Below are 19,785 nucleotides of genomic sequence, written 5' to 3'. Positions count from 1 at the left end.
CAGTCACACATCTAACTTCCACCCTGGTCTCTGTACCATCCCCTTCTCCAGTACCATATCCACCCAATGCGGAGCATAATCTGATATTGCAATTGCCGAGTACTCCCACCCTTTAACCCCAGCCAGCAGCGCCTTCCCCGCCATGAAAGGGTCATCCGCAAGTGCACCTTATGGACCGCTGAGAAAAACGAGTACTCCCGCTCCCTCGGGTGCAGAAACCTCCAAGGGTCCACCCCTCCCATTTCCACCATTAGCCCAGCCAGCGCCTTCGCCACCACCCCCCGACCAGACCAGCGAGCGCGGCCGTGACCTGTCCAACCTTGGCTCCTGCACCAGGTTCCAGTCTCCCTCACTATCAATTCGCGTGTGTCCAGGTGGTCGATGGCCCCACACACCTTCTTCGCGAATCCCACATCGTCCCAATTGGGACCATATACGCTTAACAGCGCCACTAGCCTCCCCTCCAGCGCCCCTGTCACAATCACATACCTACCTCCCTGATCTGCAACCACCTTCTCCATCTGGAATCGTACCCTTTTGCTGACCATTACCGCTACCCCTCGAGCTCTTCCGTCAAATCCAGAACGAAACACCTGACTAACCCAGCCCTTTTTAAGTCTCACTTGGTCCTTCACCGTCAGGTGAGTCTCCTGCAGCATTGCTACATCGGCCTTCAAACTTTTAAGATGCACAAGCACCCTTGACCTCTTGACTGGGCCTCCCAACACCCTCACGTTCCACGTGACTATCCTAACTAGGAGTCTCTCAAACCCCCTCCTTCTTATCCACCATCATCGTACCACTGGGCCCTGCCCCATGAGCCTGACCCACTCCTATCCATTATTAACATCGAACCCCTTCCCCCCTCCCAGAATCCCCCCCATACTTCCCCTCGAAAGAATCTCACCCAGTATCGATCCTCCCCCACCCCCACTTGCTCACCTCGTAGGCCCATCGAAACCTGCTAACCAGGCTCCAATGTCCTGGTCCGCAATGGTCCAGGCTCCAATGTCCGCAGCCCTCCTCTCACCTCACCTCCGTTCACTAGCCGGCTTTAATTAGCTAGCGGGGGTAGTCCCCCTCCCACCCCAAAAGGCGTACTGTCCCCTCCCACCCAGTCCCAGAAGAAAAAGAAAAGCAATCGAACCCATGCCATTCAATGAAATAACATATAACCGTTGCAACAAAAAAAGGAGCAAAAATGCCAATCAAACCAAACACACCCTCAGCTTTGCCGGGTATACCATACCAAATCGCATTCCCTTGTTGTACAGTGCTGCCTTCACTTGGCTGAATGCCGCTCATCTCTTTGCCAACTCCACCGTCAAGTCCTGGTAAATCCGAACTCTAGCACCATCCCACTGCACATCGCGCTTCTGCTTCGCCCAGCTTAACACCTTCTCCTTCATGCAGTACTTATGGAAGCAGATAATTACTGCTCTCGGCGGCTCATTTACTTTGGATTTAGGCCTTAACGACTGATGAGCTCGGTCCAGTTCATAACGGGAGGGGTCTTCACCCTCCCACATCAACTCTGCCAGCATCTTAGCAAAGTACTCTGTTGGCCTTGAACCCTCTGCCCCTTCAGGCAAGCCCACAATTCTCAGATTGTGCCGCCTCAAGCGGTTCTCCAAGTCCTCAAGCTTTGCTCTGAGTCCTCTGTTGACCTCCACCACCCTCTGTAGTTCGTCTCCCATCGAGGTGAGCTGGTCGCTGTGCTGCGACATGGCCTCCTCCACTTCCTTCATCTTTTCACCCTGTGCTCTCACCTCGGCCGATGTCTTTGCCCCATCCACCCTCGCCGGGGCGATTGCCTCCTCCACCAATGATCTCAGTGCGACCGCCATCTCCTTCCTCAACGCCTACATGTGCCTCGCAAACTGCTTCTCTAGCTCCACAGCCATCACCTTGGTCATCCTTTCCACTGTAAGTAGTGCGGCCCCACCACGCGGTCCGGCCTCCGCCATCTTGTCAGCACTTTTACTGGTCCTCTCCTTTGGCGACAAACCCGCGTTTCCTCCCTTCTTCACAGCTGTTATTGGCATCCCTTAACCACTTAGTATTTTTCAATCTCAAGATAAATAAATAATAAAATTTAAAACATTTAAAATTAAATAAGTCTTTTATTAAAAAATTTTAAAATTCAAAAATCAAAGTTCAAAACCTCTCTTCTCCAGGGACCGGACTTCAAACATCCCAAACATTCATTTTCAGCGGGGAGCCACCCGGTGTGCGCTGCTCCCCCTCTACATCTGTGCTGGATTCAGGCCTCGTCTCAGGCCACGCTCCTCCCCCGGCGTTTGCTTCGGGCTCGATGCCCCTTCTCCTCCGGTCACGGAGGTCCCCACCGGCTCCAAACCGGCCCGACCCGGCACTCGGCCCTCAGGCCCCAACGGCCAAAGAAATCGCGACCGGCGAAGCCACAGGGAAATCCCCGGAAAACGCCGAAATGCTGCGGACCGGCGGGAGCCTCTCTCCAGCGCGACCGCTCCGCTCGCGCGCACCACCGTAAGCCCCCAGAGAGCACCCGACTTAAGCCCACACCTCTACCCTATCCCCGTAACCCAGCAACCCCATCTAACCTAAGGGCAATTTAGCATGGCCAATCCACCTACCCTGCACATCTTTGGACTGTGGGAGGAAACCGGAGCACCCGGAGGAAACCCACACAGACATGGGGAGAGCGTGCAAACTCCGCACAGACAGTGACCCAAGCAAGAATCGAACCTGAGTCCCTGGCGCTGTGAACCCATAGTGCTAACCACTATGCTACCATGCTGCCCAAGATCTCTCTGTGTTTTTGTGCTCCTGATGGTGCTACCATTTATTTTATAGCTCCCACCTGAATTTGATCTACCAAAATGCATCACCTTGCATTTGTCCGGGTTAAATTCCATCTGCCATTTCTCTGCCCAATCTTTCAGCCTGTCTGTATCCTGTTGTATTCTCTGACACCGAAAATTCGACGGGGGCGGGAATCGCGCCGCGCCGTTCGGCAGGCCCCCCCCCGGCCGATTCTCCGGCCCGCGATGGGCCGAAGTCCCGCTGCTGTAATGCCAGTCCCGCCGACGTGAATCAAACCACCTATCTTACCGGCGGGACTGGCGGCGCGGGTGGGCTCCGGGGTCCTGGGGGGGGCGCGGGGCGATCTGGCCCTAGGGGGTGCCCCCATGGTGGCCTGGCCCGCGATCGGGGCCCACCGATCCGCAGGCGGGCCTGTGCCGTAGGGGCATTCTTTTCCTTCCGCCTTGGCCACAGCCTCCGCGATGGCCGATGCGGAAGTGACCCCCCCCCCGCGCATGCGCGGGGATGACGTCAGCAGCCGCTGACACTCCCGCGCTAGCGTGGAGTTCCACCGACCGGCAGAGTCCCTTCGGCCCCGACTGGCGTGGCGCCAAAGGCCTTTCCCGCCATCCGGCGGCGCGCCAACCACTCCGGCGCGGACCTAGCCCCTCAAGGTGAGGGCTTGATCCCTAAAGATGCGGAGAAATCTGCACCTTTGGGACGGCCCGACGTCGGAGTTGTTCACGCCACTCCATCCCGCCGGGACCCCCCCGCCCCACCCGGTAGGGGAGAATCCCGGCCCCAGTCTGCATTTGGTCTCTCCGATATAGAGGAGACCACATTGGGAGCAGCGAATGCAGTAGACCAAATTGGAAGAGATGCAAGTGGAACACTGCTTAACCTGGAATGAGTGTTTTGGGTCTGGGATGTTAAGCATGGACGAGGTAAAGGGGCAGGCATTACACCTTCTGCGATTGCATGGGAAGATGCCATGGGTGATGGGAGAGGTACTGGGTATGGTGGAGGGGTGGACTAGATTGTCTCAGAGGGAATGGTCTCTGCAGAATGCTGACAGAGGGAGTGAAGGGAAGATGTATTTGGTGGTGGCATCACGCTGGTGTTGGCGAAAATGGCGGAGGATTATGCTTTGCATACGGAGGCTGGTGGGATGAAATGTGAGAACGAGGGGGACTCTATCCTTGTTCTGGGAGGGAGTGGAGAGGGCGAGGGTAGTGGCGCGGGGAATGGACCGCACACTGTTGAGGGCCCTGTCCGCAACTACAGGTGGGAAATCACAGTTGAGGAAAAAGGAACACATTTACGAAGCACCATTTTGGAAAGTGGCATCATCGGAACAAATGCGACGGAGGCAAAGGAGTTGAGAGAAAGGGATGGAGTCCTGACAGGGTGTAGGGAGGCATGACCTTCCCCATACAAAACCATGCTGTCCATCGCTAATAAGACCATTCACTTCCAAATGTGTATAGATCCATTCACTTCCAAATGTGTATAGATCCTCTCCCAGAAATTTTGCTATCACTGACCTCAAGCTCACTGGCCTATAATTACCCGGATTATCCTTGCAACTCTTCTTAAATAACGGTACAACATTGGCTATTCTCCAATCCTCTGGGATCTCACCTGTGGCCAATGAGGACACAAAGATTTCTGTCAGAGGTCCTGTGATGTCATCTCTTGTCTCCCTCAGCAATCTGGGATAGATGCCATCTGACCCTGGGGACTTGTCTACCTTAATGTTTGTTAACACACCTAACACTTCCTTCCTCATAATAACGACCTGTTCTAAAGTGTTTACAAATCTCTCTGAGACACCACCAATCAATGTGTCCCTCTCCTTTGTGAATACTTTGCAGGCTCTGTCCTACTCAGCCCTAAAATGAAAAATGGGATATTGTGAAATTATTTCTAAATAGAAAGGAGTCGTGCGCCTGAATCAGATAGATGCCTTTAGTTACAACCGCAATAAAAATTGAACCAATGGCATCATTAGTGTTAACAGCACAGTGAGGTTTTAATTTACTTTAACTAAATTCAAAATGTTTAAATAAAACTTTGCCAGAATGTTTCTACTTTGGGTCCAGCAAATATATATATGTGGGGAGCAGCTGACGGGGTGAAATGTTTGCTTTATATTCAATTTCATGCAATAATAATTAGAGAAAATAACACTTTTGCATTTGGACTAAAGTTAGGCGATTTAACAATATACTTATGTCATCTGTGTCAGCATAAACAAAGAGAAGTTTTATTTGTTGTTAGAAAATTGTACTTTATAGAGTTTTGAAATATTCATATTAATCGCTCAACTTTCTGGGTGATTGGGGATTCAAATATTTAAACCAATGGAGCTCGCTTACAAATAAAGTTGCTATTAATTGGGCAGAGTGGTGGCAGAGAGTATTAGAGTTCTATCACATAATATTAATTAAAGATATGTGACCTGACACTGCACTGTGTTGTCAATTGCAGTCTCAATGTAGTGACTGGGGTTGATCAGAGTCAATGTACCAGTAATTGCACCCATTGCCAATTGCATTGTTCAAGACAGATGATGAGCATTAGCTCAACTATAAATGGACACAGGCCAAGATTCACAGAATCTCAACAGTGCAGAAGGAGGCCATTTGGCCCATCGAGTCTGCATCGACCCTCCAAAAGAGCACCCCATCCAGGTCCACTCCCCTGCTCTATTCCTGTAATCCCACCCAACCTATACATTCCTGGACACTAATTTTATCATGGCTAATCCACCTAACCGGCACATCTTTGGACTGGGGGAGGAAACCGGAGCACCCGGAGGGAACCCATGCAGACATGGGCAGAAAGTGCAAACTTTGTACAGTCACCCAAGGCCAGAATTGAACCTGGGTCTCTGGTGCCGTGAGGCAGCAGTGCTAACAGTGTGCTATTTTCACTGGATTCATTATCCAGTGACTCAGTGCAATGCTCTGGGGAACTGGGTTCAAATCACACCATGGGAGACGGTGGAATTCTAATTCAATAAAGAAAACGCATCAAGGCCTTCCATACTTGGTGGGGGCTGGTATGTTTTATCGATCCCTTAAGCCATCAAGCCAATATGTGATTAATTTCCTTTTCCTTTTGTTTGATACATTGTCTCTTTAAAGGGCTGCTTTTTTGATTGGTCCCTTTGTCTGTCCAATTTATTTATACTCAAAAAGTATAAATGGACATAGCTGGAATAGTTGGGTATGGGGAACATAAAGAGGCTGTTAATCTGTTGGGCTTTTCTGGGAATAAACTTGCTGAAGATAAAAGGCTTCAGATGATTCCTTAACCATATACTATTATTGGATTTAACATTCAGTGTTTTCCAGAGAACACTGAAAATCAAGGTGAGTCCTTGCACATTTCTCAGCGTGTAACAGTTGTGTTGGTGGAAACAATCTTGTTGGTGTGTGGCCTAGAGGAGGATTGTAATACGAGCGAAAGTAAGAGACAGAACATGCACGCAATATCTTCACACAATTCATGTAGCTTTCAATCTCAAACAACAAGCTTATGAACATAGGTAGATAAACTTTCCATACACTAATTGTTCTTCCTGATCTAGGTCTTTGGGAATTGGTTGCGTTAAGAGACCACATTCCTTATATCGTCTGGCAGCTTTGTTTCTCAATGTGGAAAGTGGAACTAGCTCATCTACTGGTTTTCGTGAATAACGGCGTGCTAGAAGATAATTGGGAAATTACTTTTATTCAGTGATAGCATCCTTACCTTCATTAAAACCTTGTGCATTCAAAGCCCATTCCAGAGATCTGAATCAATCTGAATACCTCACCTTGTTGCCGAGTGAATGTGGCACTGAGGGAGGGTTGCACTGCCGCAATTGGAGGCCAGGATTCTCCGATGCCAGTGTGAGCCCTGCTACCGCTGGTAGTGTGGATGGAGAATTTGGCACTCAGACAAATCTCTCATTCGCTGCAGTGGGACCCGAGAATTCCGTTGCCATGATCGGACGGAGAATCCCGCCTGTAATCTTTTGGATGAGGTGTGAAACAAAAGGTACAGCCATCTTAGGTGGATGTAAAGGATTCCACGGGGCTATTTGAGGAAAAGCAGGTGAGCTCTCTAGGTGACTTGGGCCAGTACTCATTCCTCAAATCAACACCACTAATACAGAACATCCGGTAATTAAACTCATTGTCATGCGCAAGACTTTGTTTTATGCAGATTGGCTGCTGTTTCCCAGTTTTACAATACGGACTAATGGCAGACTTTTAACTACCAAAAGGGGGACAGATTCAGTGCAGGTGAGGGGGGTGGAGGGTTTAAGCCCTAAAAAGCAGTGTTGAATCAGGAACCCACCATGGTCCCATCCATTTCTGGGTTTAACTGGGTGAGTTTGCAGGCGAGTGTGGGAAACACCAGTGAGCGACCGAGTAGGTCATTTTAATGTTTAAAACCATAAATAAGTTTCACAATTAAATATGGATTTAATCCAGCATTCGGTTATTAAAGCAAGCGCATAAGTTTCCCATAGAATTTGCTGCATGGATCTCACCAGCATCAACAAGGGCAAGAACACATTGGGCAATCATTATATCTACCATTGTAGGTACATGATGGTGACGTTTTGGCCCATTAGTTTGTTTTTCAACAATATATCCCAAAAACTAATAGACAGATCTCAAAAAAACCTGATACACATATCGAGCATGACCCAAGGAAGAACGGATCTGTTTTATGGCAAAGATATGGACGCAAATCAAGATTATGGGATCATTTAAAGGGTCTGTTAACGGTGGAAGATGGGGCAAATTGCTTTTTTTAAAAAAGAATGTTGTTGATTGTTTTAGGATTGTCTCAGCAGCTATGGTGGAATTTATCACAGCTGTCCAAATGTGAGCAGAGGTTTTGGAGCAGGTTGTTGGATGTAGGTTGGCCTGAAGTTTCCTGTGAGATGGAAGCTCCTAATAAAAGCACTTTTTTTCAGCTTTGTACGTACAAAGAATGAACCGGCAGGGCAAAGCCCAAAGGAAGAGCTGCATAATTGTACTAATATTGAGTTAACACAGCGTTGGAGAGGTATATATTCGACTGAGTTCCTTCTTCATTTACTGTTCAATGAAACTGATCTGCCAGAAAGCCTTTAAAAAATGATATTACAATGCTTGGGACCAGTCTGCGGGAAAAGGCTTGTGCTCACAAGACTTATTCTGAGATCCTGATTTCACGATGTCAAAGTGATTTCCAACTTCTCAGAAGTTGGGCACGAATCTCTGGCCGCAGTGCGCTCAAGCGAGAGCACAACGTGGCCAGAGTATCCCGGGAGAGCCCTCTCATGGGCTTCCTGGCAGCCTCCACGCCTCGTGGAATTCACCCAAGTCTCATGAAGCGGCGGAATCGGAACTCTGCCCGAAAGTCGCGGGACCAAACGACGCTCCCAGAAGTAGGTCTTATACCTACTTAAGACCTACTGACCCGGATACACCAGCCTCCATCAATTCTCCGGCCCTTCCCATGGAGGCTGCAGCCGGGCGTCCATCAGTGCTGGTCCATAGAACGTGGACCAGGCGGAACAGCACCTGGGGGGACCCCTGGGGGCTCAAGGTCAAAGTAGGGTGGCTCCCTGGTACTTCTCCTGGAATGTGGACACCTTGGCACTGCCCAGCTGGGCATCTTGGCACTGCCAAGGTCCCCAGGTAGCACTGTCAAGCTGGCAAGAGTACTGCCTCGGTGCCAGTGAAAGCACACCCTGGTGCCAGGGTGGCACTGCCAAGGGTCAGGGCCTGAGGGGGGTCATGCCCATGAAAGGAGGGTGGAGGGGGGTTTAAAAGGTGGGGGGGGGGGTGCAGGTCAGGTAAGCAGGGGCCTCTGGGAGGTTGGAGGGGGGAGTGACGGATGGGGATCCTGGAAGGGAGGGGGGTGCTGTAAGGGGGCTTGGGGCGTGAAGAAGGGAGACTCCCAGGGACTCCATTGCAGAGTGCCCTCACATGGGGGGTGTGGGGTCGTGCCCATGTGTTGTGGGGGTGACATTGCCCATGGGTGGGGGATGTATGGGACCCACAAGTTCATAGAACATAGAACGATACAGCGCAGTACAGGCCCTTCGGCCCACGATGTTGCACCGAAACAAAAGCCATCTAACCTACACTATGCCATTATCATCCATATGTTTATCCAATAAACTTTTAAATGCCCTCAATGTTGGCGAGTTCACTTAGAGATCGGGGCACCCTTTCAAAATTGCGGCCCGATCTCTGAGTTCAGCTCCCCAGTGCTAAAAGTGGGCAGCACGGTAGCATTGTGGATAGCACAATTGCTTCACAGCTCCAGGGTCCCAGGTTCGATTCCGGCTTGGGTCACTGTCTGTGCAGAGTCTGCACATCCTCCCCGTGTGTGCATGGGTTTCCTCCGGGTGCTCCGGTTTCCTCCCACAGTCCAAAGTTGTGCAGGTTAGGTGGATTGGCCATGCTAAATTGCTCTTAGTGTCCAAAATTGCCCGAAGTGTTGGGTGGGGTTACTGGGTTATGGGGATAGGGTGGAGGTGTTGACCTTGGGTAGGGTGCTCTTTCCAAGAGCCGGTGCAGACTCGATGGGCCGAATGGCCTACTTCTGCACTGTAAATTCTATGAAAACAAAGTTCTATGGGCGCGACCCTCCAGCCACGCTGCGCCGGAAAAGCAGCTCGCTGCGGCACAGCGTGGCCATTGAGAGCCGGGAGATCCCGTTCCTGGGATCTAGCCGGCTCGCAATGCCTCGCAAGATTCAACGCAAACTCACGAGACGTTGCAAGATGAATCCTGCTCACAATGGACAGGATCAATTTTTGGAAAATCTGCATATTAGATTAGGCAATTCAGCCCCTTGTGCCCGCTCCGCCATTCAATACGATCATGGCTCATCTCCTCTCGGCCTCAATTCCACCGTTATGCATCTTCTCCATAACCCTTCAACCCATTACTAATTTAAAATCCGTAAAGGGTGGCATTCGACGCAGTGGTTAGCACTGGGACTGCGGCACTGAGGACCCGCGTTCGAATCCCAGCTCTGGGTCACTGTCCGTGTGGAGTTTGCACATTCTCCCCTTGTCTGCGTGGATTTCACCCCCACAACCCAAAGGTGTGCAGGTTAGGTGGATTGGCCACGCTAAATTGCCCCTTAATTGGAAATAAACAATTGGGTACTCTAAATTTTTTTTTTTTAATCGGTCCATCTCCTCCTTAAATTTACTCAAAGTCCCGACATTCACTGCACTCTGGGTTAGTGAATTCCACAGATTCACGACCCTTTGAGAAAAGTAATTTCTCCTCATCTCTGTTTTACATCAGCTATCCCTTATCCTAAACTATGACCTCTCATCCTAGAATGCCCCACAAGAGGAAACATCCACTCTACATCTATCTTGTCAATACCTCTTATCATCTTATACTTCATTAGATCTCCTCTCATTCTTCTAAACGCGAGAGAGGATAAGCCTAAACTACGCGATCTCTGTTCATAAGACTAAACTGTCATCTCTGGAATCAATCTGGTGAACCTCCTCTGAACTACCTCGAATGCAATTACATCCCTTCTCAAATAAGGGAACCAAAACTGTACACAGTACTCAGAGTGTAGTTGTACAGTTGCAGCAACACATCCCTATATTTATATTCTATTCCTTTAGCTATAAAGGCCAAAATTCCAGCATGATTGACCTTCTTCCTCAATTCCATTTTCCAGCCCACTCCCCATATCCCTTCATTCCTCAGGGGATCTAAAATCTATTTATCCCAGCCTTGAATATACTCAATGGGGGGTTAGATTGGATTGGGTTTGTTTATTGTCATGTGTACCGAGGTACGGTGAAAAGTATTGTTCTGCGTACAGTCCAGACAGATCGTTCCATACATGATAAAAAAACATAGGGCAAATATAAATACACAATGTAAATAAATAGACACAGGCATCGGGTGAAGCATACAGGAGTGTAGTACTACTCAGTAGAGAAGATGTGCGAAGTGATCAGATCAGTCCATAAGACGGTCATTTAGGAGTCTGGAAACAGCGGGGATGGAGCATTCACAGGACTCTGGAGTAGAGAAGCCAAAAGGGTCCCAGCCATCAGAGTGAAGAAAACTTTCCTCATCCCAGTCCTAATAATCGATCCTCTATCCTGAGCTTGTATTTCCTCCCCAACCCACACCCCTCCCTCATCTTGTTCTGCACTCACCAGTTTACTTGCCGTCACCTTGGAACCATCAGGGGCCTTTCCAGTGGCCTCAATGGAAGCCATGACATTGCCGACCTGTTTGGGGCCTTACAGCGAGTTGATGGGCAGAATTCCCAGAATTGCCCAGGAGCTCTTCTGGACGTTCTGACTTGGTGTGGGGAGCGTTTGGGCAGAAGTCATGCCAGCTCCACATGCCTCCCCACTTCGGTCAGAGTTGAGAGTGACCCTGGAGGAATTAGGTTATTTCCTACAATCAGACCTCTTGCAAACTCTGTGACCAGGCTTTGTCCTCTGCAACCTCAGGGATTTCTGTCCTTCTGCGCTGGTCTTGCACATTCAGAGTTGATGGGTGTTTAGAGACTTTTAAATATTCACCTCTAGCACTCAGTTGAATGTACCATAATCCCCAAACACCACTCAGCCAGCACTTACATGGTGCTTTTTCCTGGGCCATTCTTAAGGTTCCAAATTCTTTTTGTCTTAAGGCTTCAGCATACATCTCATCCTGGAAAATAAACAGAATAGGAATATATTAGATCTACAAGTAAAGTCAAAAATATTGGGTGCTATTTTCATTTTCTCCACTTGGGCAATAATCTGGTGGAATGGACCATTTATCCCTCTGGAACCCATCACATTTTCATCCCCTTATCTTGGTGAATCTACATTTCATGCTTGCTAGGATCCCAACAGCCACCCAAAACTGTTCATACTTCTCCAAATACAGCATAACCATAGTTTTGAACAAAATGATCAGTAGTTCTTTCCCCTTAAGCTAAATGCCCCCTTTTTAAAAAAAAACAATTTATGGTAATCAATGGGGAGTCCCGAACAGGTAAATCCAAGAAGTGTACTTTCTTATTCACAGCAAGATTGTCCAGCGGTGAACAGCACACTTACTCCCTGCCTAGTCCCTTCAGGGCCGGCTTTTATCTTGGGAAGTTAACGGGTCCCACTGTTAGGCCTCCCTCCCCCTTCAAAGTCCGCAAGTCCCTCCACTGTAGAGGGTGGAGGAGGCCTCTTTCCCTGCTTTATCCGTGGCTGCACCTCCAGCTATTGAGGAGCTGGATTGGGGGGCATGTAGTGTTGGGGAACATCGCTTTTGCGCCGATCATCTGGGGCGGGCGCGTCATCAGCGACCGTTCCTTGGCGAGACTGTTCTCCGAAACTGTGGATGCTTGAGTCTCCATGTCACATCCTGTGTCCTCCACCTCATGCATCTCGGTGTTAGGGCCTCAAAGGGGTGTTGCCCCAGGTCCTTTGGTGCTGGGCAGGCGGGAAGAAAAGACGGCCCATCCGGTGGGGTCGGGCTTGACATTGGTTTCCTGTTCCGGAGGTGGTCCACATGCTTTTCACTGTCCGCTCCCATGCTTTCACCGTGTAGGATACCAGTCCAGTCCATTCCACCACAATCGACTGGGCGCTGTCTCTGAAGTTTCGGACATATACCGTGTCCCCCAGTTGGCAATCTCTGTTCTGCGTCCGTCTGCTTCGGTACTGTCTCTGGACATCTGGGGCGAAATTCTCCCCCAACGGCGCGATGTCCGCCGACTGGCGCCAAAAACGGCGCCAATCAGACGGGTTCCACATCTTTGGCGGCCTAGCCCCAACATTGAGGGGCTAGGCCAACGCCGGAGGGATTTCCGCCCCGCCAGCTGGCGGAAATGGCGTTTGTTGCCCCGCCAGCTGGCGCGGACAGTTTCCCGGCGCATGCGCGGGAGCGTCAGCGGGCGCCGACAGTTCCCGCGCATGCGCAGTGGGGAGAGTCTCTTCCGCCTCCGCCATGGTGGAGGCCGTGGCGGAGGCGGAAGGGAAAGAGTGCCCCCACGGCACAGGCCCGCCCGCGGATCGGTGGGCCCCGATCGCGGGCCAGGCCACCGTGGGGGCACCCCCCGGGGTCAGATCACCCCACGCCCCCCCCCCCCCCCAGGCCCCCCCCCCCCCCCCCCCCCCACCCACGCCGCCTGGTCCCGCCGGTAAATACCAGGTTTGATTTACGCCGGCGGGACAGGCAATTTCTGGGCGGGACTTCGGCCCATCCAGGCCGGAGAATTGAGCGGGGGGTCCCGCCAACTGGCGCGGCCCGATTCCCGCCCCCGCCCAATCTCCGGTACCGGAGACTTCGGCGGGGGCGGGATTCACGGCGGCCAACGGCCTTTCTCCGACCCGGCGGGGGGGTCGGAGAATGACGCCCCTTGTCTCCGTTCTACTTTCCCGCTAATATCGGGGAACATCAGGCTAAGGCGTGTTCTCAGACTCCGGACCATCAGCGGTTCCGCCGGTGCCACTCCGGTCGTGATGTGTGGCGTGGAACCGTAACTAAACAAAACACATGCCAACCTCATCTCCACAGATCCCATGGCCTGTTTCCTCATGCCCCTCTTGAGCATCTGTACTGCTTGTTCTGCCAGACCGTTTGAGGAAGGGTGGTATAGGGTGGCCCGGATGTGCTTCACCCCGTTTGACTTTGTGAAGTGTGCAAATTCCTCGCTAGTAAACAGAGTACCATTGTCTATGACCAATACCTCCGGGATGACATGGGTACTGAGTGAGAGGCATAGATTCTCAATGGTAACCTTTGAAGTGGTGGACAACATTCAATGGATGTCTAACCATTTGGAATGGGCATCCACTATCAAACCTTGAAAGATCCAGCAAAGTTCACATGCAGACATACCCAAGGTCGGCCTGGCTGTTCCCATGCATGGATGAGTGCGATTGGTGGGAGTTTCTGATGTTCTGATACAAGTTGCATTGCTGTGCCAACCGTGCGATGTCCCCATCCAAACCTGGCCACCATACATAAGTCCTGCTGAGCATTTTCATCTGCGACACACCCTGATGTCCATTGTAGGTTTAGAAGTATAGCCTGTCTGCCCTGACTCAGAATCAGAACATGAGCTTCCTACAGGAGGATACAGTCCTCCATGCTGAACTCTTTCTGCTTGCCAAGAAAGCCCACAGTTACGCAGGCAGTTTCCCTTGTCAATCCCCGTGCAAGATAACACGAAGTAACTTCACCAGGACTGGATCCTTCTGTGTCCAGTTGCGAACCTTTGCGACAGTAACCAGCAAGGTATCCATATAATTTAGGGCTGATACAACCTTGTCAGTCATTGGCGGAAATGTGATTGCGTCAATGATGGAGTCAGCTCAAAGCGGTGTGCGTGCCCGGGCGATATTCGAACACGTACTTGTACACCACGAACAGGTGGGCCCAATGCTGAATCCGGGCAGTTGCTATCAGCGGGATTGCCTTGTCCTCTATAAATAACTCGAGCAATAGCTTGTGGTCCGTTATCTTTGTAAAACGTCACACATAATATGTATTGGAGGAATTTCTTCATTGCGGAAATGACGGCTAGCCCTTCTTTCTCGAACTGAGCATAATTGAGTTCCGCATCGACCAAAGTCCTCGATGCATAGGCAAGCAGCCTCTCCGTGATGTTGTCCATATTGTGGGATAACCTGACCTCAGCCCCACATGGGGAGGCACCACAACCGACCAGGAGAGGCCGTGAGGGGTCGTAGTGGGTCAACAAGACGCATGACGACAGTCGCTGCTTCACCTTGGCGAACGCTTCTTTTTGCGGCACTCTCCACACCTAATCTTGCTGCTTTTTCAATATGCATGAAGTGGGCCGAGGATTGTCGCCAAGTTTGGGATGAATTTCCCGTAATAACTGGTGGATGGATCCAAGGACTAGAAGTGGGTCAAGAAGAAGGGAGCAGCTGAAGCAGGAGAATCTTTGTACGTCACAGCTTAAGATGGCAGAGAGTGTAGGGCCGACGCTGCCTACTGTTGCTATATTTATTTGGTTACAAATATGGCGGTCAATATGATCGCCTTTCTTAATCCTAATTATGTTTACTTTCAGAGTCGCCAGGTATCTCTCGATACCGCCACAAGGTTCAAACCCGAATACCGATCAAAGAGCCAATACACCAGTTAGTTAGTTCAAAGTCAATGGTATTTATTTACACACAGTATGATTTACTCATGCACAATAAGCTAAACTATCTCTATCGCTAACACCTATACTTAGCTTCAGGTGCCCACTTAGGTCAGAGGAACAATGGCCGTTGTTCGGATCTGAGGCTGTTGGGTTCGAAGAGGTAACAGGAGTACAGCTAAGGTCGTCCGTCTGGTAGCGAGCGTTGGCCTTGAATTTACTTGCTTCTGGTGATGCTGGTGGAAGGGTCTCTCCGTTTGAGAGCCGAATCCAAGAGGCTGAATCTCTGGTGGGGGTTCCTTCTTATACCTGGAGGGGATTCGCGCGATTTTCGGCGGGCCTTAAATTTGTTCCACATTAATTGGGCAGCTTCTTGATCATTGTCATCGATCTAAACCAATAAAGGGGTGGGTGCCCTGATGGATGGGCGTGTCCTAGGTGGCCGTTGGCCTTGCTTTGTTTGTGTCTTTTGGTTGGGGTACTGGCGCCGGGTTGTCTGCGACAGTACCGGCTACATGAGTGTTAGTCCTTTGTTCCTCGGAGATAGGCCATCAATATGTTCATCGACCCAGAGTTTCGATTCCGTCTGCTGACTGCTTTCCAAATATACATTCAGGCTCTGTGTCTGCTTGTTGCTTAGTATTGTCCACATTTCCCTATAGTCTCTGCGAGTGTCCATTTTGTGTTCTGAAAGTGGCCATCCCAATGGTCAATGGACCAACTGGTGGACTTCTTAAACGGGATGTGTAGCCAGCAGAGGAGAGAGGCCCATTAGGACCTAGCCAAGGCAGTAGACCTGTTGAAGTCTGGGATTGACCAAGTGGAGCAGAGGCTGGAGACCCAAGGTCAGGCTATCCGGAAAGTGGGGCAGGCGGTGGGGGAGCACGAGGAGCAGTTGGCTTCGCTGGCGGCCGAGGTGGGAGTAATGGGAGATAACCAGAGACGATGCAGGAGAAGGCGGAGGACGTTGAGAACCACTCCCGGAGGCAGAACTTGAGAATTGTAGTGATGCCTGAAGGCATCGAGGGAGCAGGCACTGCCACGTACGTGGCTGAAATATTGGAGAATCTGGTTGGCCGGCCCCTGGATGTCGATCGGGCGCACAGGGCACTAATGAGGAGGCCGCAGGTGAACGCGCTGCCGAGGGCAATGGTGGTGCAGTTCCTTCAGCAGTTCCTAGTTAAGGAGAAGATCTTGAGATGGGGAGGCAGACGAGGAGATGCACCTGGGAGGGAAGTGAGTTGCGCGTGTATCAGGACCCGGGCCCGGACTTGGCGAAGAGGAGAGCCGGGTTTAATCGGGTGAAGGTTGCCCTCTTTAAAAAGGGGGTGAAGTTTGGGATGCTGTACCCGGCCTGCCTCTGGATGACCTTTAACAATAAAGAGCACTATTTTGGAACACTAGAGGCGACGGAATTTGTGAAGGACAACGGACTGGCAGGTGAAAGAGGACATTGAACTGTGGAGGAGGGGTGAGGAGAGGAATGTGGTTTCTTTTGTTGTGTTCCTTTTGGTTATGCTTGTATTTTTTTTGGTTTGGTGGGTGATTGGGAACTCTTCTCCTCCGAAATGTTTCGAGGCGATGAGGGGGTGAGTGTACCTTTTTGACTGTTGTTTTTTCTTTTTTTTGTTGTTGTTTATGATTGCACCGTTGTGAGGGAGTGAGCGGGGGTGGGGGGGGGGGGGGGGAATCAGTGTGGGGCTAATAGGTGGTGGCGTCTTGGGCGGGCGCTACCAGGCTAGCTGTGTGAGCTGGTTAACGGGAGCGCAGTAGGGGGTGATCAGGTGGGTAGTGTAGCAAGGGGGGATGGGGTTGTTGCTTTGTTTAGGGGAAGGGGGCACTGCTGATGAAGGTATTGCTGCCGTGGCGTTATATGGGAGGGAGTGGAGACGGTAGACATCCGGGGGTGGGCCTGGAGGGTTGCGTGGCACGGGCGGGGGGCTGGCCTAAGAAGGAGTATGGTTGTTCAGCAGGGGGGGTGGCGAGAAGACCTCCGACCAGGCTGGTCACATGGAACGTGAGGGGGCTGAATGGGCCAGTCAAACGGTCGTGTGTTTTCGTGCATCTGAGTAGTTTGAAGGCGGATGTGGCCTTTTTGCAAGAGATAAATCTGAAGATTGGGGACCAGACAAGGCTAAGAAAAGGGTGGGTAGGGTAGGTTTTCCATTCGGGGTTGGATTTGAAGATGCGTGGAGTGGCAGTGCAGGTCAATAAGCGGGTGTCGTTTGAGGTGGGGGATATTGTAACGGATTCGGGGGGGGGGAGGTTTGTGACGGTTAGCGGGAAATTGGAGGGAATGGCAGGTCCTAGCTAATGTTTACGCCCCAAATTGTGGACCCATGGAGGTCTGGGAGGCCGAGAGTGAAGGAATTTTCCGATTTCTTGCATGTGGATACGGTCTACTCGCGGATTGATTTTTTTTTGTGCTGGGTACATCATTGCTGGTGGAGGTGGTGGACTCGGGATATTCAGCGATCGTGGTCTCAGACCACCCACCGCATTGGGTGGACTTGCGAGAGGATCAGGGGCGGCCGCAATGGAGGTTGGATGTGGGGTTGCTGGCGGGCGAGGAGATGTTTGAGCGGGTGAGGGCCGCCATCAGGGGGTACGTGGAAGTATACGATGCAGGTGAGGTCTTGCTCGCCAAACTATGGGAGGCACCCAATGCAGTGGTCAGGGGGGAGTTTATATCAATTCGGGCTCACAGGGAGAAGGAGGAATGGGCAGAGATGCCGAGATTGGTGAACGAGATTATGCGAGTGGACAGGAGGTACGCGGAAGCCCCGGAGGTGGGATTGTTGAAGGAGAGGCAGAAGCTCCAGATGGAGTTTGGGTTGGTGTCCACACGGAAGGCAGTGTATGAGTACGGGGAGAATGCTAGTAGGATGCTGACCCACCAGCTCAGGAGAGGGAGATTGGCAGGGTGAAGGACGGCAAGGGTGGAGTAGTGGTATTGGATCTGGTCACGGTGAATGGGGTGTTTGAGGAATTCTATAGGAGGCTTTATGAATCGGAGCCCTCGGCTGAGGGGGGAGGGAATGCGGGATTTTTTGGACGGGCTGGTAGAGAGGCTGGGAGAGCCCATTGGATTGGTGGAGGTGTTGGAGGGTATGGAGGCAATGCAGGCAGGGAAGGCCCCGGGTCCGGACGGGCTTCCCAGTAACGTTTTACAAAAAGTTTTTGGGTGACCTGGGGCCCCTGCTGGTGAGGGTATTTAATGAGGCGAGGGAGAAGGGTGAGCTCCCCCTCATGTTGGCGCAGGCCTCAATGTCGCTGATCCTGCAGAAAGACAAGGACCCGGAGGAGTGTTGGTCCTACCGTCCAATATCGTTGTTGAATGTGGATGCCAAGTTACTGGCTAAGAATCTGGACTTGCAGATTGAGGATTGTGTGCCGGAGGTGATGGGGAGACAAGACGGGATTCATAAAAGGGAGGCATATGTTGGCCAATATCAGGCGCCTGCTAAATGTTATAATGGTGCCCCGGAGGTACGAAAGGTGGAGGTGGCGGTCGTGATGGACGCGGAGAAGGCCTGCTGTCCGTAGGCAACTGGGGTCATTGTTCTGCCCACGATGGCCAATGGTTCTCTAGTGAACTCCATGTCCCTCAAGTCTAATCACTGGATTTCCTTCTTGACCTTATGGAATGCCTGCTGTCCAATCGCCGACGCCGCAGTCCCCAGTTCAGTTCCATTATGAGTGGGTGACCATCCACCTGGATGGTGACTTTGATGGGGAGCTACTCTTGGCGTGGCAATGCATTTTAACTGCATACATCCATCTTTGTCGGGCTGCACTTGGTGGAAGGCCCGGGCCCTTGGCGGGTGTGTAACTTGACTGGGGTGACACGTTTGTTGTCTGATTGGTCCCTTCGGGTCCTCCGGCCACACGTGCAGCACATCAGTGAATCCTCCTCCAGTGGTTCAGGGGTGATGTCTCACCTGGCTGCAGTGGCCCTCAGCCAACCAGCCAGGCCCCAAATATGCTCGGGCAAGGGCTGGGCCCCAGAGGCTTTGTTCATAGGGGGTGCTATTCGCCTGAATGGAGGTGGGGGGCCGCCCTACGTTATCACGGACGCGCCCTGGAGTTCCTGTACTCCCTTCTCCACGCTTTCCCATGAGAGGGAAATCCCAATGGCCCTTTTCGAGTCCAAAGATGGTTCAGCCCGCAGTCTTCCCTGGCCATCATGTTATATACTCCGCACACAAGGCAGTCCCTTGGCACCTCCGGTAGGGATGGCCCATAATCGCAGTGCCCAGCTAGTTTGCGTAAGCGTGCTAGAAACTCAGTAATGGTCTCCCCTGGGGTGCTCTTGGCCGTACTGAACCAGTATCTTTGGACACTGAGCAGCGGTCTGGTGTTATAGTGGTCCACCTCAAGCGTCACCAATTCGTCAAATGTCTTGGGAGTCGGGGGCTGCAGGGTAGGTTAGGCTCTTTTTGACAGTAAAAGTGGCAGCCCCACAGTCGGTCAGGAGAATCACCTTCTGGCGGTCATCCCCACTAATGTGGTTTTCCTGAAAAAGTAACATATTCGCTCAGCGTACTGAGCCCAATTTTTTTTAAATTCGCTCATGGGATGTGGGCATCGATGGCTGGGCCAGCATTTATTGTCCACCCCGAAGGACATTTAAGAGTAAACCACATTGCTGTGGGTCTGGAGTTGCATTAGGCCAGGCCAGGTAAGGAGGGCAGATTTCCTTCCCTAAAGGACATTAGTGAACCAGATAGGTTTTTACGACAATTGACAATGGTTTCATAGTCATCATTGTACCTACAATTCCTGATTTTGTTTTAATTGAATTCAAATTCCACCAACTGTCCTGGTGGGATTCAAACCTGGGTCCCC

At 51.3% G+C, this 19,785-nt stretch overlaps 1 protein-coding gene across 3 annotated transcripts in view; it reads right to left on the bottom strand.

The window, feature by feature from the left end:
- LOC140425814 (uncharacterized) overlaps positions 1 to 19,785 on the bottom strand; it is a 150,851-nt gene that overhangs the window by 103,632 nt on the left and 27,434 nt on the right. For all 3 annotated transcript variants that reach the window (XM_072510217.1, XM_072510216.1, XM_072510218.1), the window contains exons 7-8: positions 11,417 to 11,489; positions 6,357 to 6,495 (exon numbers count right to left, since the gene is read on the bottom strand). In XM_072510217.1, the coding sequence (XP_072366318.1) occupies positions 6,357 to 6,495; positions 11,417 to 11,489 (212 nt within the window). The remainder of the gene's footprint in view (positions 1 to 6,356; positions 6,496 to 11,416; positions 11,490 to 19,785) is intronic.

Source organism: Scyliorhinus torazame, chromosome 6 (genome assembly GCF_047496885.1).
Source record: "Scyliorhinus torazame isolate Kashiwa2021f chromosome 6, sScyTor2.1, whole genome shotgun sequence".
Lineage (NCBI taxonomy): Eukaryota > Metazoa > Chordata > Chondrichthyes > Carcharhiniformes > Scyliorhinidae > Scyliorhinus > Scyliorhinus torazame.
Note: the sequence above shows the minus strand (reverse complement) of the source record. Positions and strands in the feature narration are given on the sequence as shown.